This window comes from Podarcis bocagei (assembly GCF_964188305.1).
Source record: "Podarcis bocagei genome assembly, chromosome: 13".
In the NCBI taxonomy this organism is placed as follows: domain Eukaryota; kingdom Metazoa; phylum Chordata; class Lepidosauria; order Squamata; family Lacertidae; genus Podarcis; species Podarcis bocagei.
In genome coordinates this window covers 11310980-11336058 of record NC_138138.1, presented here as the reverse complement: position 1 = coordinate 11336058, position 25079 = coordinate 11310980, and the positions used below count along the sequence as shown (strand labels likewise).

At 48.3% G+C, this 25079-nt stretch overlaps 1 protein-coding gene across 4 annotated transcripts; it reads left to right on the top strand.

Annotated features, from left to right (window-relative positions):
* Positions 1 to 1061: 1061 nt before the first annotated feature.
* Positions 1062 to 25057, top strand: EZH1 (enhancer of zeste 1 polycomb repressive complex 2 subunit). 4 transcript variants are annotated; one of them, XR_014001265.1, is made up of 20 exons: positions 1062 to 1188; positions 4033 to 4153; positions 4560 to 4688; positions 5973 to 6092; positions 8689 to 8809; positions 9331 to 9504; positions 10120 to 10222; positions 11355 to 11518; positions 12468 to 12559; positions 13895 to 14072; positions 15150 to 15346; positions 15464 to 15555; positions 16499 to 16539; positions 16958 to 17083; positions 17227 to 17405; positions 18547 to 18642; positions 19597 to 19749; positions 19964 to 20044; positions 21372 to 21456; positions 21557 to 25057. XR_014001265.1 is itself a non-coding variant. In XM_081166305.1 (20 exons), exons 1-20 carry the CDS (start codon positions 1106 to 1108, stop codon positions 21615 to 21617), a joined length of 2325 nt encoding a protein of 774 aa, XP_081022431.1. In that variant the 5' UTR covers positions 1062 to 1105; the 3' UTR covers positions 21618 to 25057. The 4 variants fall into 4 exon arrangements, 3 of the variants coding, with proteins under 3 accessions (XP_081022431.1, XP_081022430.1, XP_081022432.1); XM_081166305.1 differs by having other exon boundaries at positions 19668 to 19749; XM_081166304.1 differs by lacking the exons at positions 21372 to 21456; positions 21557 to 25057 and having other exon boundaries at positions 19964 to 20862.
* Positions 25058 to 25079: the final 22 nt, after the last annotated feature.

Here is a 25079-nt window from a genome sequence, read left to right as displayed (position 1 = left end):
CAGAAACCACATGGGACACATTGACTGGCATGCGGAGGTGTTCCCCTTTTAAACCCTTAATTCTTTCAAAACCATCCTCTCTCTAAATAATGCCTTAAATTAGAGGAGATGAGAATGTCTGACTTCTTCCCAACTACTGTAAACTGATGCAATATATGCAGCTTGCGCACCTTATGTTAAATTGTGGGTGAACATATCAGATGACACAGCGATTCTTCAAACAGCTCTTGTTTATTCACAGAACTGAACTGAACTGAACTGAAGGGCTCAGCTAGCCTGCTTATATAGAGCTCCACTAGAACGCAACAGTAACCATTTTCTGTAACTATCCAATCACTGAACGTCACTTTCAATCCCTGATTTGCATATGTGGACCTGAGTGAAAACTATCTATAGTATCCCCCTGCTGGCCCAGAGTGAGAACTTCAGTACATAACACCTAACATATAGAATAAGAGAACAAGAAGAACACGCGTTTAGAGAAGATTGGAAAACGTTTAATGAATATATGGGGGGGTTGTGTATATTTGAAAACATGGGCAGGATTCAGATAAATTCAACAGCGTAAACAAGATTTGATGGGTGTAATAATGGAATACTGAATGGTACAGTTTATGTAAAATATGCAAGGATTTATGATATGCAAATTGAACCATGGAAAGGGAAGAAGGGAAGTCATTGACATTTTAAGGTTGTTTAAATGAATGTTTTAAATCGTAAAACGGAATAATATTTAATATTTAATAAATATTTAATAAATATAATTAATAAAAATTATACACACATTAAAAAATGTCTTACTTCGCTGCTCTGTTTTTTTTAACTGGGGGGGAGGGGGCATGCCTGCTACCCAGACGCAGCCCCGCTAAAAACTTTGAAAACAGACAGACAGACAGACAAACGTGTCGCCCCCCCCCCAATTGCCAATGTCCACTTAATTCACCGCACGAGAGGAAACGACTACGGATCCCGGAATCCGCCCCCGACGCGCCACCTCTACCCTTGAGCGTCTATGGGTCTCTGCGGCAAAGGGGGCGTGGCTTTGCGGGAAGAGGGCCGCGTCGGGGAGCCGGAGAGGAGGAAGCGGTGACGCGATTCCCCGCGCATGCGCGCATCGGAAGGCGGAGGAGGAGGGGGGGTGTTTGCTTCTGTGGTCTCTGTAGGTCACCTGAGTGCGATGTCTGTGGAGTGAGTGACGGGGGGGCCTCGAGGGGGGGGGCTCTGGGGTGGGTTGAGGAATAAAGGGGGGGGGCCGCCACGCCTATGCAGTAAGGACCTCTGAGGAAGGGGGGAAGCATTGGCAATTTGGGGTGCCATGGGGAGCCCCTTCCTCAGAAATGGCGGGGAAGGGTGTGGGGAAACGGTTTTCCGGGGTAGGAGGAAGCGGAGGGGAGAGGGACCCCCCTCAAAATATGTGTTTGTGGCGGGGGGGTGCATGCAGGGGTGGGGGTTGGGAGTGTCAGGAACATCTTCCCATAAGGGGGTGCAAGAAGGGGTTGGGTGCAAAAAGGGGTGGGGGTGTCAGGGAATTCTATCCATAAGGGGGTGCAAAAGGGGTGGGAATGTCAGGGAATTCTTCCCATAAGGGGGTGCAAAAAGGAGGAAGGGGTGTCAGGGACATTTTCCCATAAGGGGGTGCAAAAAGGAGGAAGGGGTGTCAGGGACATTTTCCCATAAGGGGGTGCAAAAAGGAGGAAGGGGTGTCAGGGACATTTTCCCATAAGGGGGTGCAAAAAGGAGGAAGGGGTGTCAGGGAAATTTTCCCATAAGGGGGTGCAAAAAGGGTTGAGGGGTGTCAGGGACATCTTCCCATAAGGGGGTGCAAAAAGGAGGAAGGGGTGTCAGGGACATTTTCCCATAAGGGGGTGCAAAAAGGAGGAAGGGGTGTCAGGGACATTTTCCCATAAGGGGGTGCAAAAAGGAGGAAGGGGTGTCAGGGAAATTTTCCCATAAGGGGGTGCAAAAAGGGTTGAGGGGTGTCAGGGACATCTTCCCATAAGGGGGTGCAAAAAGGAGGAAGGGGTGTCAGGGACATTTTCCCATTAGGGGTGCAAAAAGGAGGAAGGGGTGTCAGGGACATCTTCCCATAAGGGGTGCAAAAAGGAGGAAGGGGTGTCAGGGACATTTTTCCATTAGGGGGTGCAAAAAGGGGTGAGGGGTGTCAGGGACATTTTCCCATAAGGGGGTGCAAAAAGGAGGAAGGGGTGCCAGGGACATCTTCCCATAAGGGGGTGCAAAAAGGAGGAAGGGGTGTCAGGGACATCTTCCCATAAGGGGGTGCAAGAAGGAGTGGGGGTTGGGCTGGGGGTGTCAGGGACATCTTCCCATAAGGGGGTCGAAAAGGAGGTGGGGTGGGGGGTTTCAGGATATCTTCCCTTAAGGTGACAGGGTTGCATTGGGGCTGGCCGTTGTGGGGACTGAGGGCTCTTTGCATCTCCCATGCCTCTAAAGGCTCCCAAAGCTTTGCGCTTTTCAGCCTTCTCTCCCCCGCTTCCTGGCCTTCTTCGGCAGAGGCATGTGTGGAAAAAGAAATCGGTGTGAAAAGCTCAGATTTTTTTGTTTTTCTGTGGTGTGTTTCCTGGCTGCTGTGTGAGGAATTTGTGGGCAATAGGCGAAGCTTCTTTGCTTCTTCCTCCACCCCTTTATTTTCGACTCTTGTTCAAGTGTTGATCTAGGCAGGTTTCTGTGCTTTCTGATGTAAATGGTGCTGATGGAAGCACCTGAAAACGCCCAGGTATGCCTACAACAGCCTTCCCAAATGTGGTGCCCTCTAGGTATTTTGGACCAGCCCCAGCCAGCACTGTTGGAGAAAGCTGATCTACAAGGTTTCCTCCGTTCTGTTGAATGAGGAGAGATGAAAGGGTCTTTTGCGTTTCCCCTGTTCTTCCTAGTGAAAGAAAAAAAGAAAAAGAGATCGTGGTTGGCTCTTCACTGTAGTAGAGAACTATGTCTAGATCTATAGCAGTTTCTGCTTGCTCTCTGCTGTGGCTTCTGCATTCTTTGAGGGTCTAGAGTCCTTGCCTCCCCAATTCATAGTTCAGCTGTATGAGAAGGAGTCATGCCATCCTCTTCAACTAGTTGTTAATCACAAGCACTCGTTGCCTTCAAAACTCTAATTATACCCTTTTGATTGCATCCTGAAATCCCCACATACTTCAGCCATTGCAGTTCTTAAGTTATTGCAGAAGTGTTGGTAGTGATGGTGCTGTATTAATTGAATTTCTAAGGGCCCATTCACCTTATGATTAGAGCTTTGCAACTGCACCAAACAAAAGCTGTTAATGGGTGCAGTTCAGCAACTTGAGAATGCAAGCTTTTATTATATATATATATATTTAATATGATATTTATTGGAAATTTTTTAGAGTTACAAAAGAAAACAAGGCAGAAAAAGAAAAAAAACAAACCACATCAAACAATACAAGTTCAAAAAACAAAAATACACCACAAACACTCAAAAACAAATCCATCATTCTCAAATCCTCAACTGTCATTACCTTCTTTCTTTGACCTCCTCCTCCTCCCTTTTTTTGTATCCTGGTTATTAATTGTCGCAGCAAATCCTTTCCATATTTCATAGTATTCTGTCATTACATTACCTTAATCTATTTTAATCTTATCTTACTATAAAAAACCTTAAAGCTTAAAACTTAAGTCTTATTTTTACCAACTTCTCATAACCATGATAGAGAATGCAAGCTTTTATTATAAAGGGAGAGGACTCTGGTGTGAAGAGAAGCCACAAAGTAGGAGCAATGCATAGTGAAATAACAAGAACCAGAGGTAATTCCGAGTGGAATATCAGCTGATCGGAATTTCCCGCTTCCTTTGCCATAGGTTTCCTACTTTCCCGGGACTAATAGCTATGTAGAACAAGTAAATATATCAATTTGCATGAATGATACAGAACAGAGGGATGCAGCTTTTCTTGAGAAAGAGATTTGTTGCCGATAATATTAGCAACAACAACAACAACTCTGGTTCCATTTACTGTTCACATAGCTCATATGCTCCTTCTTGTCTTCCCCCCAGGAAAATGGAGATTCCAGCCGTACCAACGTCCAAATGCATCCATTACTGGAAAAGGAAGGTCAAGTCAGAATATATGCGCCTTAGGCAGCTCAAGAGGCTGCAAGCAAACATGGGAGCCAAGGTAAAGAGCCATGAGGGGAATGACTGCCTTTTTTAAAATCTTAAAATTATTAACTAAGGAAAACCAGAACTCACTTATTAATGTGTGAGAGAGCAAGGAGGTCTCCCGGTTGATAGAAAAGATATGGTGACATATTTGAGACCGAAGGTAAGCAGGTGTCATTACAGGCTGTTATGTGGGAGAGATTGCTCTCCGCTGAACCAGCATAAAAATTGTGTGGATTTGAAATTCTGCCAACCTGCATAAGATCGTTAATTGTTCCTTTATCAGGGATGCGGGCTTAACAGCAACTTCCTGCTAGCTAAGTTCAGGCAGTCTCCATGGAGCACCTTCTTCCCCAGTGGCAAAAAGATTTGGAAAGTTCTTAAGGGCGAGGTTGGCAATCAATCATCTTCTTTTTCTCTAGGCGCTGTTTGTGTCTAACTACGCAAAGGTTCAGGAGAAGATAAACATTCTGAACGAAGACTGGAAGAAGCTTAGAGTTCAACCTATTCAATCAATGAAGCTGGTTGGAGGGAATCCTTTTCTCAAACAGGTATGCTGAGGAGGCAGCTGTTGGGTTTTGTGGATGTGCCAGTCTGCCATGTTGTGACCCTCTGTGCCTCCTCCCCTAGGATTTGTATCCACACACCAAGATATCTCTGCTTTTTTGTGTTCTGCAGTGCCATATTATAAAGCAGGGTTTGTGACCTTCCAGATGTTGGCTTCCAATCCTCATCAACCCTGACCATTGGCAGTGCTGACAGGAGCTGACCAACATCTGGAGGGCCACAGGTTCCACATCTCAGGTTCACAATTTATTCATAATGAATTGGAGAAGCGCTTTTGAAAAGCTTAAGTAGTGTGGCATAGACCAGCTCATGCAAAGTATTGTCCCATGGAGAATCCCAGTCTGAACTTTCAATAAAAAATGCTAACCTTTACAAAACCAGGGAAACATGCAGAAATGGGTTTGGATAGAATGGTTTGCTTTCAATAGTATAAAGGCTTTCCTGCTTAGTTGTACTCCAGTTCCTCCTGCTGGCTAGTTGCAGTCCCTTCTGCTCAGCTGTACCCAGTGATGATGCAAAAGGAAGTTACGACAGTCTCTTTGAGACCTAGATGATGAAAAGAGAAATATTGTTTTTAGAATGCTGTTACCTCCTGCCATGTGCCCCTCATTCCTTGCCATTGTTCCATTTTGTGGAACAGATTTCTGTTAGAGAATAGAGGAGGTTGAACAAAACAACAGATGTCGAGAATTTCTGTTCAGCCTGCGCTGTTCTCTTGTCCCTTCTTGCTAGAGACTTGCCTTTCTAGGACAGAGGTAGTGAGAGTGCGCTTGTGGGTTGAGCAGGTTTAATCTGAGTGAGGGCTTCTCCCCAGACTCATGTCTTGAAGCCCTTCCAAGGAATACAAATAGGTGCACCTGACCATATTTAAGGGGCCTGGTTTGGTTCTCTGCATATTCACAACCAACTCTTGCACCACTGTTATGGCTTGACAGCAAACAAGATCAAGCCCATTTTAACACAGCAGCACAATTCCAGGTCACAGCCCACCCTAGATTCCCATCTGAATAGAATTATCTTAATTTGTTGCCTGATTGAACGCAGAGGACTAATCAGCAGGGTCTTATAGGTCAAAAGAGAATGACTACAGTACAGTATGTTGGTGTTTTTCAATGTTCTGGGAGATGGGCCTTGGCATTTAAGAACCTGCACCTTCAATTGGGTTGAGCAACCATTGAGAGTCAGTGGAGCTGAGGTTACCTGGGCATTGGATGACTGAATAAATTGCTACCTGTCAGCTGTGTAACATTTTTTTCTCACCACTCCAGTGCACAGTCGAGAGCATTTTCCCCAGTCTGACCACCCAGACCTTGTTCATGCGGACTCTGAACACTGTGGCTTTGGTGCCTATCATGTATTCCTGGTCCCCGCTTCAGCAGAATTTCATGGTAGGTGACAAGCTATCACCATATATACAGAATCCCTTGCTGCAAATAACAGTTTTGCGTTAGGACTTCTTACTTTGAGCAAATGTTCCTGATTCAGGCTTTAGTGTCTGGTTGGGGAAATGGAACTGCTTTGCATATTGCCCGGCTATATTGTGGGGGTGCTGCAAGGGGTGGTATATCTCTCACACTCTGCCCCCTGTGGGACTGAGGAGGTCCAGCGTGATTTGCAGAATAAAAAAAAAGTCCCACTAATAGTCTGCCAGTAGAAGCTTGAGTTCCACTGTATTATTGTAACTCGCTCTACGTGGGGCTGCCATTGAGACTGACCCAGAAACTCCAGCGGGTGCAGAATGCTGTGGCAAGATTCCTTACGAGGTCCTCTCTGCGAGATCACATTAACCCGGTGCTATACCTTCTGCACTGGCTCCCGGTGGAGTACAGGATCAGGTTTAAGGTGCTGGTTTTAACATTTAAAGCCCTGTACAGCCTAGGACCCTCATACCTACGGGACCACCTCTCCTGGTATGTTCCACGGAGGACCTTACGGTCTTCAAACAAAAACATCTTGGAGGTCCTGGGCCACAGAGAGGTTAGGCTGGCCTCAACCAAAGCCAGGGCTTTTTCGGCTGTGGCCCCGGCCTGGTGGAACGCTCTGTCACAAGAGACTAGGGCCCTGCAGGACGTGACATCTCTCCGCAGGGCCTGCAAGACAGAGCTGTTCCACCAGGCCTTTGGCCAAGGCACAGTCTGACCCCTTCCTTTGGCATTCCTCACAGAACTCTAGCCCAATGGTTGCCATTAATTTGATTTGAACTGATTTTATAATGAAATGATTTTAGAATGTTGTATCATTTTAATGTTGTTAGCCGCTCTGATCCCGGCTTCGGCTAGGGAGGGCGGGATATAAATAAATTATTATTATTATTATTATTATTCCTCCAATGTGAGGCTGTTTCCCTGCCCACCTACAGAGTGGATCAGAGTGAGAAGAGATAGATAAGGCATGCTAGCAGAGGTGCCTCTCTTCAGATTCCCACATTATAAGGAACTTTTCGCAAAAACCCAGGTGCAGAGGCAGCAGGAAACAATCCATTCCAGCTGTTCCATTCCAGCTGTTGAGCCCCCTCCATTCTTTCCCCCAGTTGCCTTCTTGCATCTGGGTTGAGATGGTAAGGTTATAAAAAGCCTGCCACTTGTCCAAATTATATTTTATTAATTTTCCATACATTCATACCACATTACAATTTCTATTAAATTTTCCGTTTTTGACTTCCTTCGGCTTCTCTGCCAATCATCCAAATTCTAACTTCTTCAGTTACACATTTCCAAATTTTGCTATTGCCTTTATACCTACCCCCCCCACTTCTATTTTGCCTTTTTACAATATTTCTTATGCTGTTACAGAGCTTCTCTAAATGCCACTAGCGTTATTTCATTATCACTTATACCTTCCCAGTATTCAACTAAATTTCCCCAGTCCTCGATGAACTTTTGATCTCGTAGATATCTGATCTTCCCAGTCAGTTTATCAAGTTCTGCATAGTCTTATCAGCTTCATTCTCCACTCTTCCAACGTTGGTATTTGTTCTTGTTTCCATTTCTGGGCCAGTAATATTCTTGCTGCTGTTACTGCATATTGGAAAAGTTTATGGTCCTTTCTATTTATTTCATTACCGGCAATTCCTAAAAGAAAAGCCTCTGGTTTCTTAACAGATGTATATTTCAACATTTTTTTCAGCTCATTATATATCAACTCCCAGAAGCTTTTCACTTTCTTACATTCCCACCACATATGATAAAATGTACCATCTTTTTCTTTACATTTCCAACACCTCTTACATGTTTTGTACATTTTTGCAAGTTTTACTGGTGTAATATACCATCTATATATCATTTTCATAATGTTTTCCTTTAATGCAGTAATGCAGATGGTAAGGTTATAAAAAGCCTGCCACTTGTCATCTCGCTGCACCTCTCAAGGCTGTCTCTTCTCTTTGCCTGATAGCCAGAAGAGTGAGTTGTGCACCTTGCAATGGTCGAGTGTGTGCTGGTGTATGGGGAAGTACTTTGTCTAGCTGTCTCCCCACCTCAAAACTATTTAATCCAGGAGACCAACAAATAATTAGGGAGCAGAAATCCTGAAAATGCCCTGCTGCTTCCAAGTGGGTAGGATCAGAACCGTGTACGCCACATCCTACAGCAGTGTTTCCCAAACTTGGGTCTCCAGCTGTTTCTGGACTACAGTTCCCATCATCCCTGACCGCTGGTCCAGTTAGCGAGGGATGATGGGAGTTGTAGTCCAAAAACAGCTGAGGACCCAAGTTTGGGAAACCCTGTTCTACAGGAAAGGATAAATCTCTAGCAGGTGTGCATGGCCTTGCCATCAGAGGGTGGGAGAGGGGAATACTGCATTCAGGATCCTCTCTCCCACTGAGGAAGGAAGATCTGCTCTCTGGTGCTAAGAAAGGGGCTATGCAGCGAGACCACCAAATACCCCTCTGGGATCTCGTTAAGGTAGCCGTGCAATCTGCCATTTGCAGGCGCTCCTGGTGAGTGGACAAGGGACAACCACCTGCTGTGTCTACTCCGTTTGCAGGTGGAGGATGAAACCGTTCTGTGCAACATCCCCTACATGGGGGACGAGGTGAAAGAGGAGGATGAAACCTTCATTGAGGAGCTCATTAACAACTATGACGGCAAAGTCCATGGAGAGGAAGGTAATGAGGGCAATAGGTTTCAACAGGGATGTAAGAGGCCGTGTGGTGGTGGCTGGTGGACAGGAGGGGAGATTCCTTGAGTTCTTAGCATTTCATTTTTGGAAGAGTCTATCACACTTACGGACACTACTCTGCTTGCACGTACAGTGGTACCTCTGGTTGCGAACGGGATCCATTCCAGAGGCCCATTCGCAACATGAAAAGAGCGCAACCCGCAGCGGTGCATCTGCGCATGCGCGGGTCACGATTCGCCACTTCTGCGCATGCGCGTGACACCATTTTGCACATCTGCACATGCGCAAGTGGCGAAACCCGGAAGTAACCCTTTCCAGTACTTCTGGGTCTCCGTAGGACGTAACCTGAAAGAACGTAACATGAAACGGACGTAACCAGAGGTACCACTGTACTGAATTTGTGTGCCATCGTCGACATTATCACCGTCGTTGTGATGACAGAGAAGCTGCATCTTTTCCACGCTTGAGTATATGCCATCCCACCTTTTGCCTGATTCTCCCATCCAGAAATGCTCTCGACGTCCGTCCTGATCAGCGATGCTGTGTTCCTGGAGCTGGTGGATGCACTCAATCAGTACTCTGAGGAGGAAGAGGAAGGCCACGATGCTGTGGAAGGCAAACAGGAAGCGGCGAAGGACGAGCTGCCTGTCACCCGGAAGAGGAAGTGGCTTTCTGTGGAAGGTAAACCAGTTACCCTCCCAGTATCACCCTCCCCCCTCCTATTACGGCACACCATGATGCTGTCAGAACCATACAAGCCTTCCTTGTTATACAGATCGGAGTCCATTTCTGCTAAAATTCACAGCTCTTGTATCACCCCAGAAATGATGTCACCTTATGGAAGCCACCCCACGCAAATTTCGCTAAATTTGCTAGCATTTTTTGTCACTAGCAAGGCTGCTGCTATTGATCTGAGAAGGAGCAGGTTAAGGGCTGCTGCAAACACTCCACAATTCGTATGCGGAAGTTCCTTTTCTTGTAAGAACTAAATTTCAACTTACATGCAGATCAAGATGGCCGTGACGTGTGTATTTTGCTGCATGGGAAGCCTTGAGTGGCTACCTGCACGCTACGTACAATAATTCCATGTAACCTGTTTGCAGAATAAAATTGAGGGATTCCTCTATCTTACACTTGGCGTATTATCTAATGCTTGTATGAGCATCTGCTTTACTTTTATAGGGTTTTTTCTAACTCTGCTCTGGGCCACTCCTATCTTGGAAGACTCTTTCCAGGAGGGGAATAAAGTGCTTTAATTCAGAAATCACCCCCCTTCCCTCCTTCCCTGTGATGCAGGCAACAAGAAATGTCTGAAGAAGCACTTTCCAAACGACATGATCTTCACTGCTCTTTCGTCAATGTTCCCAGAGAACGGCTTTCCAGAGGATATGAAGGAAAGGTAGCCGTTTTTTATTCTTGACACAGTCTTTTGGCATTTCTAGTCATGGGTTATAAGAGTAGGTGGAGTTATAAATTCCCAGGATCAATAACTGGAATACATGGTTTGCACTGCTTAACTTGTGAGTTTCACCCATTGCTTTGCAGTGTAGGTAAAAGGTACTCCTGCCCGTACGGGCCAGTCGTGTCCGACTCTAGGGTTGTGTGCCCATCTCACTTAAGAGGCCGGGGGCCAGCGCTGTCCGGAGACACTTCCGGGTCACGTGGCCAGCGTGACGAAGCTGCTCTGGCGAGCCGGCACCAGCGCAGCACACGGAAACGCCATTTACCTTCCCGCTATAAAGCGGTACCTATTTATCTACTTGCACTTCGGGGTGCTTTCGAACTGCTAGGTGGGCAGGAGCTGGGACCGAAAGACAGGAGCTCACCCCGCCGCGAGGATTCGAACCGCCGACCATGCGATCGGCAAGTCCTAGGCACTGAGGTTTTACCCACAGCGCCACCCGTGTCCCTTTGCAGTGTAGGTAGAGATGCTCAATTTAAACCAAGGTTTTCCCCTTAATTACTACATGGAAATGATCCTGGTGTGTGTGCTGTCTTATTTTGGCCTCCTGCCACTGCAGTGTGAGACTCCGCTTGCTTGTCCAATGAACCTTTGAGCAATATGCTCTGTAGGCCTATGCCCTGCCATGGACTTGGCTTCCTGCATGCTAAGGTCTGGACCAGGTGGGCTGATCTTTGGGCACTGGGCAGCGGATGAATGTGGTTCATAAAAGGAGCTGGATTAGACGTCTTCTTGGCTCTGCCCTGCTCTGACTCTGTGATCCCAGAATCTGCAGCATAATGAAGATTGTCCAGATGTCTGGTGCTCTCTTAAAGGTGTCCGGTTGTATTCCTGGGCATAGTGCTTTGTGCTTGAGTAACACCAAAAGCGGCATCTGCCTCTTAACAAGGCAACCCTGAAATGGCAGGGTTGAAATGGCGGAAGAATTTTAGAAAGTGGCAGGTGTTTTTAAGTCCGTCACCGATGCAAACTGTCCGTCCACCCAGCTGGCTCTGAGCAATCCTATCATTTGGAGCACCTTATTGAGTGCCTTCGAGTGACTTTTCTATCCACCCCACTCCCTCCACAGATACAGAGAACTGACAAAAGAGTCTGACCCGAATGTGCTCCCTCCCCAATGCACGCCAAACATCGATGGACCGTGTGCCAAATCTGTTCAGCGTGAGCAGGCCTTGCACTCTTTCCACACACTCTTCTGCAGGCGCTGCTTCAAGTACGACTGTTTCCTCCATCGTAAGTTTCCGACACAATCCCCGCCTCTCTCACCCCAACCTTTTCTGTTCCGGCTTTCAAATTCAAGGGGAAGCAGTGGCTATTCCAAAGCGGTTACATCCAAGTATTTGAGCTGGCACAGATGCTCCCTATGACATGGGAAACGTTCCCTAAAGATCTTAGCCAATCTTGTCTTGCCAGGTTCCTAGCAGGATCCAACTTCTCCTCTGTAAATGTATCCATACCCACCATTTGGAATGTGCCTCTGCAAAAAGTTGCCCTAGAGAAATTCCCCACTTGCCTGCTTATCCATTCACCCACCTGTCTACCCCAGAGTGGTTTAACAAAATCTGTAAAACACATGTCGTGATTACAAACCATAATTCATTTGCAGGTGAACATTTCAGTTAAAATTCCTATTGGTTAGCTCTGTGTTTCCCAAACTTGGGTCTCCATCTGTTTTTTGTTTTTTTGGTTTTTTTGGACTACAGTTCCCATCGTCCCTGACCACTGGTCCCACTAGCTAGGGATGATGGGAGTTGTAATACAAAAAAAAAACAGCTGGAGACACAAGTTTGGGAAACCCTGGGTTAGCTCTTGCAATACCTAGTGGTAACCTCAGCCAGCCAGGCTCAATTGGGATTATTCATCCATAATGAAACATTGCAAGATTAATTAGCAGCATGTGAAAGACACGAGCAATTCCTCAAGTTCTTTGGGAGGATAGATTTTCTTTCTTAAATGCCCCCTAATCCACCCCACTCTTGCATTCTTAACACTGGTGTGCTGGATATGGGTGGGGTTATTACCAAGTTCTCTCAAACTTGTAAAAGTAACTTTTATTAATTAGGGCTGGATTTGGGGTGCTCTCACAGGAAGGGGGAGGGTGGACTTCTGATGAGGATCAGAGCAACAGGTGATCTCGTCAGCTTCTCATTGTAACCCAGACAAAATGACTTCTGTCTTCTAGCTTTTCACGCTACTCCCAACGTTTACAAGCGGAAGAACAGAGAAACCAAAATTGAAATGGAGCCTTGCGGGCCAGAGTGCTTCCTGTGGTTGGTATGTTGGGTAGAGGTTACGTTAGGGTGGGAGAGAGATGTACACTTAGGAAGAAGATATTCTGTTCAGAACACTTAGAAGTGAAGAATCTAGGGTGGTATATGTTGGAGCAAAGGGACGCGAGTGGCGCTGTGGGTTAAACCACAGAGCCTAGGACTTGCTGATCAGAAGGTCAGCGGTTCGAATCCCTGTGACGGGGTGAGCTCCCATTGCTCGGTCCCTGCTCCTGCCAACCTAGCAGTTCGAAAGCACGTCAGAGTGCAAGTAGATAACTAGGTACCACTCTGGCGGGAAGGTAAACAGTGTTTCCGTGCGCTGCTCTGGTTCACCAGAAGCGGCTTGGTCATGCTGGCCACATGACCCGGAAGCTGTACGCCAGCTCCCTCGGCCAATAAAGCAAGATGAGCGCTGCAACCCCAGAGTCAGCCACAACTGGACCTAATGGTCAGGGGTCCCTTTATCCTTACCTTTATGTTGGAGCAAAAAAAAGAGAGAGGGGAATTCTTTAGCACCTTTTAAGGCTAGCACATTTATTGGACCGCAATCCACTCATTAGAGTTAGCACTATTCGTTCTCTCTGTCTTATGCACACACACATTGACAGAGAGAGACAAATGATAGTCTGTGAGAATTTCTGTGTAAACCTTGAATGTATACAAGATAAGTGTAGCAGCCATTCACAGCATTAACAAGTGATGATAACACAGTCATCCTTGGTTTGTTGTGCTGGTTAACACCTGTAAGTGGGAAATGAAACTGTTGCCTCCATTCTGACCTGAATGAATAGGATCAAATTTCCTGATCAGTTCCAAGTAATGCCAGAGTCTCCCTTATTCTTTTGTTGAAGAATGGCAACTTGTAAGGCCAGCACTAGAATGTCTTGGGAGAGTGTTAAGTTCTCCAGGTGGTTTCCGAATGTTTGTTTTATTTAATTTTATTTAAAAGCTCTGTTCTTTAGCTACAAAAGGCTCACAATGTGGCTTACAAAAATCACAGTAAGCAAGCCCTTTTTATTTCAGATTGGCATCCTTTTATTATTTTACTTTGAGAATGACCTGTTTGTTCTGTGTGTAGAATATAGAAGCATTACTGGCAAATAATTGCTAATGGAAGAACATTTCAAATTCCCCACCCCCAGCACTCTGATACTGACCTGAAACCCACCATTCTTCTTCAACAACAGAAACTTCGAAGGCAGGTGCTAGCCTGGTCCTGCTAGCAAGGGATGATGGGAGTTGTAGTCCAACAACAGCTGGGGGACCAAATTTGAGATACGCAGCACTAGGGAATCCCCATGTCTCTGTGTGGACTCTTCTAATGAAGATTTGCTTATAGGAGGGAGCCAAGGAGTTTGCTGTGCTGCACAATCCGCGTTCCAAGTGCTCTGGACGACGTCGCCGCAGGCATCTCACACTCAATAACACTTCCAGCGCTTCCGCCTCCACGAGCAACGAAGCGAAAGAAGGCGATAGCGACCGAGACACAGGCAATGACTGGGCCTCCAGTTCCTCTGGTACTTGACAGATCTTCTCATTGCCCTGTGGGAAGGGTGTGTGTGTGTGTGTGTGTGTGTGTGCAGGAGTTGCAGGAATCGTGGCCTCCAACAGTTCCTGCTGAGCAAGATTTCCCTGTGCTTCTTGGGGTTGCTGGTTAAACAGATATAAGGAGACGCGTAGCCTGCTGTTTTCAAGGCAGAGTTCCTCCAGAATTCACTGTATTTTTCGCTCCATAAGATGCACCTGACCATAAGATGCACCTAGTTTTTAGAGGGGGAATGCAAGGGGGAAAAGATTCTTTAAAGGGAGCGCAGAGCAGAGGCTGTATGCATCCCAGGCTCTGCTCAGCACTCCCTTTCATGAGCCATGTAGAGCGTGTGTGCGGCTCTTGGGGGCTTTTCCCCGAGGAAGGAGAAGGGCAGCCCGTCAGCTCGTGAAAAGGAGCTCTTGGGGGCTTTTCTGGAAGGTGGGGAAAGGGACAGAGCCATGCACTCTGTCCCTTCCCCCACCTCCCTCAAGAGCCGCGTGTTAAGCCAGAAGCCAAGACAGCTAGCGGGATCGCTGTGCGGCTGGCTGTCCTGGCTTATGCGATAGCCCCGGGCAGCGGGATGAAGGCTCCCCCAAGAGCCACTCTCCCTTTAAAGAACTGCGTGGAGCGTGTATGCGGCTCTTCGGGGCTTTTCCCCGAGGAGGGAGAAGGGACTGCTGGGCTGCCCTTCTTCCTCCTCGGGGAAAAGCCCCCAAGAGCCGCACACACCCTCCACGCGGCTCTTTAAAGGGAGTGCTGAGCAGAGCCTCCCGCCTGCATTCGCTCCATAAGATGCACACACACTTCCTCTTTCTTTCTAGGAGGGGGAAAGTGCGTCTTATAGAGCGAAAAATACGGTACTTCCAAACAGCTTAATCCCAGAACCTGCTTTCTGCATCCAGGTTCAAGCCTGGAGTGGGGTTAGAGATAAAAGCATCTGATAAAAGCCTACTTTTTTGGGGGGGAGGATTGTCCCGCGGCAAAAGGGACCAGTAGCTCCCTTGCAGCTTGCTTTGTTAGGCGGATTCTCTTCCAACCTTTTGTGTTTGTTCTCGTGTTGCCCTAGAGGCAAACTCACGTTGCCAGACCCCAACCAAGCCGAAGCTAAGCCCTGCCTCTTCGCAGCCCTTCATGGCTGACATGCCGCTGGAGCCTGTCGAGTGGACCGGAGCCGAGGAGTCCCTCTTCCGCGTCTTCCACGGGACTTACTTCAACAACTTCTGCTCAATCTCTCGGCTCCTGGGAACCAAGACCTGCAAGCAGGTATGGTGGACCTCTGGGTGGCTGGGAAGACCAGACCGGCAGCAGCACCAGGCATCGCATGTGCAAAGCTCCTGACGTTGAGAGTCCTTTGAACGAGCCGCATTTCTCTCCTGGCAGGTCTTTCAGTTTGCAGTAAAGGAGTCCTTGATCATGAAGCTGCCCATGAATGAGCTCTTGAATCCTTCCCAGAAGAAGAAGAGGAAGCACAGGTGTGTGGCCAGGACAGCCTGTCCAGTAGGAGGCTCATGAGGAAGTCCCACGTAAAAATAGTTCCATTGGGCTACAGAATATAGTTGCCCCTTGATGAAGCCTATGGCGGGGCAGGGATTGCCCAGGACAAATGAATCCCTAGCTGTTGTTTCTGCTTTTCCACACATATTGAGGAAAGGGGTCAAAGATCTAAGATGTGGCTGCTTCATGCCCACACCCCTGTCTGAGTGTTGTTTGGCTGGAAAGCCCCCTCCCGCCCATATTGCTGTTCCCCCAGCTGCCAGTTCCTCGGGGAAGGATGTGTCAGGGAAGATCAGGATAGAAGCTACTGAGCCATGGGGATTCAGCATGGTGTGTCATCAGGATTAAAACTGGGTGTGGCGATCACACAGGGTCCCTGGACGTTTCACCGTCTATTGATCCCTGTGCCACCACTTTATTTCCCGCTGCCACCACCCAGGCCCTACCTGGTACAATACTGAGTCCAGTCGGGGTTAAATTGGAACATAAACTTTTGTTTATCTATTGCAGTTTAACAAGCGTGTGGTTTCATAAACGGTAGCAGTCAATTACATTCATTGGGTGCCTATCCAGACCTATAACTTCCGCTACCTGCTCTCACTCACTAAACCAACTTTCCTATATTTACTTGTCTGCCTAGCCCCTAACTGTTCCGACTCAGCCTATTTTGTTACACTAACTCAACCTACCCACAACTCTAAGCCCAATTCACTCCCTCTCCAACCAACCACCCAACTCCCAACGAACACCACCCTTTGCCCCTCCCAGAGCTGGTTTTATAGTCCCTCTGGCTCCACCCCCTGGGTTCTGATAGGGTAACCTGTTTAACTATTTCACCTCCAGCACTTTCATATGGTAACGTCACACTGGGGCATTCTTTTCTCTCTCTCCTCTCTCCCCCTGCCCCTGTCTCCAACAAAGGCTCTGGGCTGCTCACTGTCGGAAGATCCAACTTAAAAAAGGTACTGTGCATTCTTCCCCAACAATGCCCCGGTTCGATTTTCTGCCCAACTGGAAATTTGGGGGGGGGGGTCCAGAATGTCAACAGGCACCCAGTTTTGCCATGCCTGTCTTTCCTGTTTGAATCTTGAACAGAATCCCCTTGTCGCTTCTCCTAAGGCAGTGCCATTCAAGTCAGAGCAGGTATTCCCTCATTGCCCTTCGTGTTATTTAAAGAAAAGCCCTTAACGGGGAAGTTGTGGTTGCCAAGGTCTCAAAAGCGTAGCCTCCTGTCGTTCAAGCCCTATTCTAGCGCTAGGTGAAGCTGAGCATGGCCCTCTGCATGTGGGGCACACTGTCCGTTGGGGGTCTCCTGTCTGTCAGACCCTCAAACTTCCACGGGGCTCAGATCACAGCTTCCCCCTCTTTCTCTTTGTGCAGACAGTTCCTCCACTCAGGTGTACAACTACCAGCCCTGCGACCACCCGGACCACCCTTGCGACAGCTCCTGCCCGTGCATCGTGACCCAGAATTTCTGCGAGAAGTTTTGCCAGTGCAATCCCGACTGTAAGGGGCGAGGCTTGAAAATCCTGGCGCGTGGCGTTCCAGGAAGAGTGGGCAGGCACTCGGCCTCATGTGGGTTTGTTTTCCGTCTTTCTCGTGGCGCACGAGTCCCTTTGAAATGTGTCTCTGTTCTTTCCTCCCGCAAGGCCAGAACCGTTTCCCAGGCTGCCGGTGCAAAACGCAGTGCAACACCAAGCAGTGCCCGTGCTACCTGGCGGTCCGAGAGTGTGACCCGGACCTCTGCCTGACCTGCGGCGCCTCGGAGCACTGGGAATCCAAAGTGGTCTCTTGCAAGAACTGCAGCATCCAGCGGGGTCTTAAGAAGGTATATCTCTGTTCAGAGAGTGGGGAGGAGAGAGAAGGTTAGTCGAGATTGCATGCTGTGGGTCGGTGTGGACATTTGATGTGGATATTTGAATTTGCTGTGGAAGGGGTGGGGGCGGAACGGGGAAAGCCTGCATAGGAGTTCTGTGCAACTGATGTATTTTGCATAACTCCTTTTGCTTCTGCTAGCCATCGGGAGGAGCAAGAAGTAATAACCAATGCTCAACCCCAAGCATTTCTCATTATTTCTCGCTCCTCCCCATGGCTAGCGGAAGCAAACTGAGCTATGCAAAATACATCAGTTGCACAGACTGATGTGTTTTGCGTAACTCGTTTGCTTCCGATAGCCATGGGGAGGAGCAAGCGGAAGCAAACAGACCGCCGTAAACACTTCAACCCTTTGGCAGGTCTTAAATAGCTCTTGTAATGTTACATAGACTTCGGATACGATGGAGGAATGGGAAAACAGGAGGATTTATAATAACGCAGTTGAAAAAGTTAACTACAGAACCCACAGAAGGGAGGAGGGAAGTGTTGAGATTCGGAGGAATCTTGTGTAATTCTTATTATTTGCGGTTTTGAGCGTGAATGAATTTGTAAAAACCAGATAAAAACCACTTAAAAACAAAGAAGAGAAATGCTCAACCCCAATGCCATTCTTTAATGGGAATGCTAAGTAAGTTTCACAGCTTCGACAAGCATCACTGGGCTTATTTCCACAGCCGTAAGGGCTAAGCAGCTTGCTTTTCCAAAGGGGATCCTCTGAGCATTGCTGCTCCAGGCTCAGAGCACCAACGGATTGGGAGCTTGTGTGTTAGAGCAGGCTTCCTCAACTGTAGTTTTGAGACTACAGTTCCCATCGTCCCTGCTAGCTAGGGATGATGGGAATCGTAGTCCGAAACATCTGGAGGGCCGAGGTTGAGGAAGCCTGAGTTAGAGCATCAACGGATTGGGGGTCTTTGAAGGACAGGCGTCTTCCAGTACGGATGTGGGTAGTGGATAACGGATGTGTTGAAGGGGGCCTGGAGTACCTATTTGGTCCCTCCCAGCCCTCTGAGTCCCTGGGTCAGTGTGGTCTGCCGCCACTTTCCCAGGGACCCGGCAGGGCAGGCTGAGGCACCTTCCATCTCTCCTCCTCTTAGCACCTGCTGCTCGCCCCATCGGATGTTGCCGGGTGGGGAACCTTCATCAAGGAGGCGGTGCAGAAGAATGAATTTATCTCTGAGTACTGCGGGGAGGTGAGTTGGGAGGCAGGATGTGGCATGGGAGCTCCAAATTCCTCTCTGGCGCGGCCTACCTTTGCTCTGTTGGTGGTGGAGGGGGTGGGGCAGCAAATTAAAAAGATTTCTTGGCATCCCACCTCCATGATCTCATAAGGCGGGAAAGGGACTTCGTGGAGGAAGCGCAGCTTTCTTTGGTCAGGTCTGGCGTTGGATGGGAAACCTGTGCAATTGTCAAATCCTTCGCCAAAGTGCGTTTTGTGGCTAGCTCTGGTTTTGCCGTCCCCCCATAGCCCAAAGGCTAAGATGAGGCAGCTGGAAATTGCCTACCATTGGATTTTGGGGGCGCTTCCTGGGTCAGCAGTCCTTCTAAGTAATGGCACCTGGGGCTTGAAGATCCAGGCAGACAGCCTCTGCGTTTGTGATCATTTGTGGCCAGCTGACGAGGGCTGTGGTTGGGGGAAACTTTCCAGGCAGTCATGATGCTATTCTCTCAAACTCTTAGGGGAGGGGGGATATTGTAACGCATAGGTAGTGGTCTTTGCCGTTCTACGGGAAAGTGAGGCTGAGCTAGGGTTAGGTGCTCTCTTCTCCTTCATGACTATACAGTCAAAGACACCTTGGAAGTCAAACGGAATCCTTTTGACTTCCAAAACGTTTGGGAACCAAGGCGCAGCTTCCGATTGGCCGCAGGAAGCTCCTGCAGCCAAGTCAGACGCTCGACTTCCGAAAAACATTCGCAAACCGGAACACTCACGTCCAGGTTTGCGGCGTTTGGGAGCCAAAACGTTTGACTCGCAAGGCGTTCGGGATCCAAGGTACGACTGTATTAGCTCCCCCGCTGTGCTGTTTCTTGCAGGGAATGTGTGCTGGTCTTTTTCCGCTTTGGGGGGGGGGGCTCTTGTCTGCCCGATCTAGGGGTTCTTTGAGGGAGGTTGATCCCTGTAACAACCCTATCTGCTTGCTTGACAGGATCTGACTTGGTCTCCTTTTGCCCACTCACTGGCTTTTATCTATTGTCCTTCCTTCCTTGCTTGCTTCAGCTCATCTCTCAAGATGAGGCTGACCGACGTGGGAAGGTCTATGACAAGTACATGTCCAGCTTCCTCTTCAACCTCAATAACGGTAACTGACCGCGTCGGATCAGTGACACAATCCTGAGTGACGGAAGGGGAAGGGGATGGGGGGGAAGCAATTCGCATGGTAGTGGCAATGGGGGAACCCCTCCCCCCAAAATATCCAGCCCCTCTGCTTGGTTTGGAGGGAGGCAGTTCAGCTTTTTCAATAGGGCCCAGTAGTGTCTGTGGTCTCTTTAGCTCTGCTTTTCTTCCCCGGACAGATTTCGTTGTTGACGCCACCCGGAAAGGCAACAAAATCCGGTTTGCAAACCACTCTGTCAACCCCAACTGTTATGCCAAAGGTAAGATGGGTGGGCTCAGCGACTGTTCTGTGGGAGCAGAATAGCCCTTTGGTGTCTTTCTCATCCTCCCACCCCCATAAATAAATAAAGCAGACATGGTAGGGAATACATTTTTAAATAATCAGGTCAGATAAAGAGGACCACAGCGAAGCAGTTCTGTAGTCAAAACTCCCGGAAATGTGGCTGCAGGTTTTTGAAAGTAGAAATCTTCAGTAGAATCGGTTTTCCTGAAAGGGGAGGTTTTGAGCACAGATAATAATAATAATAATAATAATTTTTTATTTATACCCCGCCCTTTCCGGTTCGAAAACCGGGCTCAGGCCGGCTAACAACAAATTTAAAACACTTAATTATAAAAGCAACATAAAATACAGTATAAAAACATGAATAACAATAAAATTCAAAAATCAATTTAGATAATCCCCAGGGCTAGCTGGCTGAATTGGTCCTACTTGAGCCAGCGAGGAGGCGAGGGGAGAATTAGCTGTGGGGTCTCAGAGCGGGTGATCTTCATAAAAGGGGAAGGGGAGGGAAGGGAAATAAAAGATCAGGCTGAATTCAAATTAAAGGCCAGGCGGAATAGCTCTGTCTTACAGACCCGACGGAAGGAGGTTAAATCCTGAAGGGCCCTAGTCTCATGGGACAGAGCATTCCACCAGGTTGGAACCATCACTGAAAAGGCCCTGGTGGAGGATAGTCTGACTTCCTTAGGGCCCGGGACCTCTAAACTATGCTTGTTCATGGACCTTAAGGTCCTCTGCGGGGCAGACCAGGAGAGGCGGTCCCGTAGATACGAGGGCCCTATCAGGGATTCTGGGGGGAAAGGGAGTAACATCCTGCAGCTGTGGGGGAGAAACAAGAAGCTTAGATGGGATGAAGGCTCAGTGTCTGAAAGCCCTAATTCAGATACTGCTGGAAGCCACTCACTTCACTGAGTGCCTCTTGCAAAATGCAGAATGGCAGAAAGATAATGATAGCTGTTGGCTGTCTAATGAATTTAAGAAATAGATCCTAGCGTTCAGTAAAAGCTTTTGGGTTTCTAGTCTTTGTAAATAAAATGGGGGTGGGGGTGGATTAACCAGTTACTGTTGTCTATGCCAGTTTGATGCTTATGTGCAAAAGTAGATTCTGGCTGTGAAGATACCATCTGGAACCTTCATCCCAAGTTTTGCTGTGTCTTAGCAAGTACCTTGAACTCGGGACTACGTATGTGGATGGTTGGTGGGCGGCTGGGACCCTGAGGAGCTGGTGGGGGAGGGAGGGAGGAGCGATTGTCCTACATTGATGTGGCCTTGCAACTGACGCGCTCCCTCTTGCTCTGACTCAGTGGTCATGGTGAACGGAGACCACCGCATTGGGATCTTTGCCAAGAGAGCAATCCAGGCCGGCGAAGAACTCTTTTTCGATTACAGGTGAGAGTGCGCGCAACAGGGAAGGCACGCAAGCTTTTTAGCTCCGGGAGGTTCTGAGAAGTTGCGGAGGAAAGTCCACGTTGCTTTCTCTTCTCCGCAGGTACAGCCAGGCAGACGCGCTCAAATACGTTGGCATAGAAAGAGAAGGCGAAATAATCTAGCCGTGCTCCCAGCAAGCATCGCCGCACCCTAGCCATGCTGCTTCCCTTGTTGCTGTGTGTGTCGTGAGCGCTTCATTCCATCCAGGTCCCTCTTCAGAGAAGGAAAGGAGGAGCAGGAGAGGCCGACAAACTTCCTACAGAAGTGAGATTCTGACTTCCAAGGCCTGAGCTGGGGAGCACTTCTCAATTGCCGTCGGAGGAAAATTCAGAGGTGCTGAAAAGGGGTTTTGAGCCCTGCCCCGTGCAGAATGAGCCTGGGGTTGGGACGCTGGGCTTTGTGGGCTCTGTTGGTCTTTTGCGGGGAAGCCTGGTTTGAGTTGTAGGACGATTTATTTTCCTCTGGCTGCCTCCTCCCTTCTCTGCAGGCAAGAGCAACACAAGCAAGAACCCCACCTGCAGGGAAGGACGGGCTGTGAAGTGCTAAGCACAGGAGGTCATGGGAGCAAGGAATTTGTATAGGCTAAGGAGCTGTAGTTAAAAGCAAGGAGCATGAGCACATAGAGATGTGGGCAGAAAGGTGAGGAGGAGTGTTTGGGGCAGGTAAAGTGGGTCAGTAAGATGCGGCAGAGGGTTGTAGGAGGCGTCATGGCACGGGAGACGGGGCGCAGACGCCATCGGCTCTGGTTTGGGTCTCCCATGGTGGTGATTTAACCCCTTCTGTTGGTTGCATTAGGGCGTAATGGGGCTTCTCCTCCCTAGCCATAATCGGGTCTCTTCCATCCCGTCAGTATGTGTTAGATATTGGGAGACGGGAAGTACAAAGCGTTCTCAGAGTCCAGAGGAAGCCCCGGTTGTTTTCAGTCCTGCGAGGCTGAACCAAGAGTCCCTGCCGGTAGCGACAAAGCGACTGCGCAGAATGGTGCTGCAGCTGCGCTGCCCAAGACCCGCTGTTTTTAAGAAATGACTCTGTGGCTACAAGCCTTAATTCCCCCAGAGTCTCGTGAGCAATTCTCCCGTCGCCTCTGAAGCAAGGAAGTTGCTTATTCATCATCTGTCCTCTCCCAAGCCCTCCAGCAGAATCTCAGGCCTTGCAGCACTGGCAACACTCCTCCTCATTTGCTGAGTTCACGTTTTTGGTCAGGTCCTACCCCTTTAAGCTTTTAAATGAATGAATGAATAAATAAATAAATAAATATATCAGCACCTTTGAAGCTGCAGGAGGTTTCATGCAAGGGATGTTTGAGGGTACGTGTCCCAGCTAGAATGAAACCTTACGAAATGCTGTTTCAGGGTTGGTGTCGGGACTACAACTCCCATCTGCCCCTTCCAGCGTGACCAGGGATGATGGGATGTGTAGTCTGTTCCTGACCAAATTCCTCTCCCTCAGAAATCAGGATCCCCCCCGCCTATTGATGTACAAAACAAAAGTTAGCATGCACTTTAGAATAATTTGCTCCACCATGGGTCGGCCGCGGAGAGCTGGGCTCTCCGTGAGCTGTAGAAGGTGGAAAGCTGAGTCGATGGCATGAATTACTGTAAGGGCTGGATCCTCATCAGCTCCGGCAGTAATAATAGCCAGCTTTTCCTGCTGTTGAGGTTATTTGCAGGCACCAGCAGAAGACAAGACGTTCTTCTCAAAGTTTGGCATAGCAGCTGCTGCGTGTGACAGTCTTGTCCATTTAGAGGTGGCGAAAGAAGTTTTACACTATGGGGCTGCGTTTCGTATTAGTAGTATGCAGAGCTTTTGAATTCTACAGAATTATCTCCTGCGTCATCAGGGAGCGGTTTCTTACTACTGGCAGAGAGCAACATTTTGGCCTAGTCTGAAGGATTTTCAGCCATTTCAGATCAAGATAGCTGCCTAATTGGAGAAGCTCCCACATTTATCCCAAGTAGAACACTCTTTGAAAGGGTTCCTTGGCCAAATCCCTTTCCCTGCCTGTCCCTTGGCCTACATTTGACATGTAGAGTAATACCATGGATAGTGTCTAAACATGCGTAGAGTGCGTTTTCTCCCATATAGCTATAACCTTCCCTCTGTCATCTGGGATCAGGGCTTTCCAGGCAGGGGGGCTGCGATTGCTGGACAGCCTAGACTTCCCAAATCTTTCTCAGAAATTAATCACAGAAAGAACTAAGCAGCAGTGACTGCGCCCCTTTCCCTGTTGCTCATTGTTCCCCAGCACCTGAATACTCGTGGTGGCGGGGAAACAAGGACATCTATCACACACATAGTCGCTCAAACCATTTTACTGTGCTTCCCAACACGGATATTGATTCTGTTGTGAGAAAATGAGGTCCAGTAGTTGCCAGCTTGCAGTCCTCCTCCTCTCCCTGGCTGTTGCTCATACAGGGCCCGCCACAGCAGCCCTTATCTGTAAAAATGCGAAGAAACTGACTAATTGTGATGGGAGCTTTCTGGGGCAGCAGCCTGCTTCCGAGATTACATGCGTGCACGCTGGATGCCGAAGTTAATAAAAGAACTCCTCGATGCATTAAATCAGGGTTTCCCAAGCTTGGGTCTCCAGCTGCTTTTGGACTACAACTCCCATCATCCCTGGCTATCAGGACCAGCGGTCAGGGATGATGGGAATTGTAGTCCCAAAACAGCTGGAGGGCCAGGTTTGGGAAACACTGTGTTAAATGCTGCCTAAAGCCATGAAGAAGGCTAGCGTTCGGATTGCTATCGGCATAGCAGCAAGTCATTTTTGGTAGCAGGGAAGGTGCATTTGGAGTGTGAGATTAGCTATGGGGTTGTAGCTAAATAAAATAGATGCAAATGCACTTTCCCACTTCAGCTACCTCTGCACCCAACTTTAGATTAAGGAGAATATGGTTCCTGGGGCAGACTGCAGTGGGAAGGTCTGTAACTCTCTGATTTGACCAATGGCTTGATGTGCCAAAGTGAGCTGCTTCCTTCTGAAAGGAGCTATCCAGTGCTGAACCAGCCACTGTCTTAAGGTGATGCAAGTTTTAATACTTTGCTAGGGGCTGGCTGGGCCTATAGTAATAGGCGCTTCATCTGCTCATCTCCGTTGCAAAAGTACCTTAACCCATAAAAAGGCATTGTTTGTGCAGCTGTTTGGGTGTTTGGACCTCACATCCATAGTGCATTCTGTTCCCTCTTATAATGCAAGCCTGTATCGCTTGACACTTTCGAGGCACGGCGCAGAGGTTGGCAGGGGCAGAGGCCTCCAGTCCCCTCCCAGAACATTTATAGAGTGGTAACAAAAGCAGGTTTAGCATTGTGGACTTGTATGCTTACTTCCACCCCCCACCCCACAACACACACCAAAAGGAAGTTTAATGGAACTGCTCTTGTGTTGGAGTAATGGTGGCGGGGCAGAGCAGTATCTCTCAAAGCCACTCTTGTCTTGGCCTCTTCCTCCCAACTCCTCTGGCTGCTTGTGTCTCTGTGCTTTGCTGCTGGCAACTTATGTGCACTTTATATATTATGGCTTGTAAGAGTTTTGTCTTAATAAAGTTGTAGTGACTGCTGAGTTAAGTCTGCCTCTTTTCCAG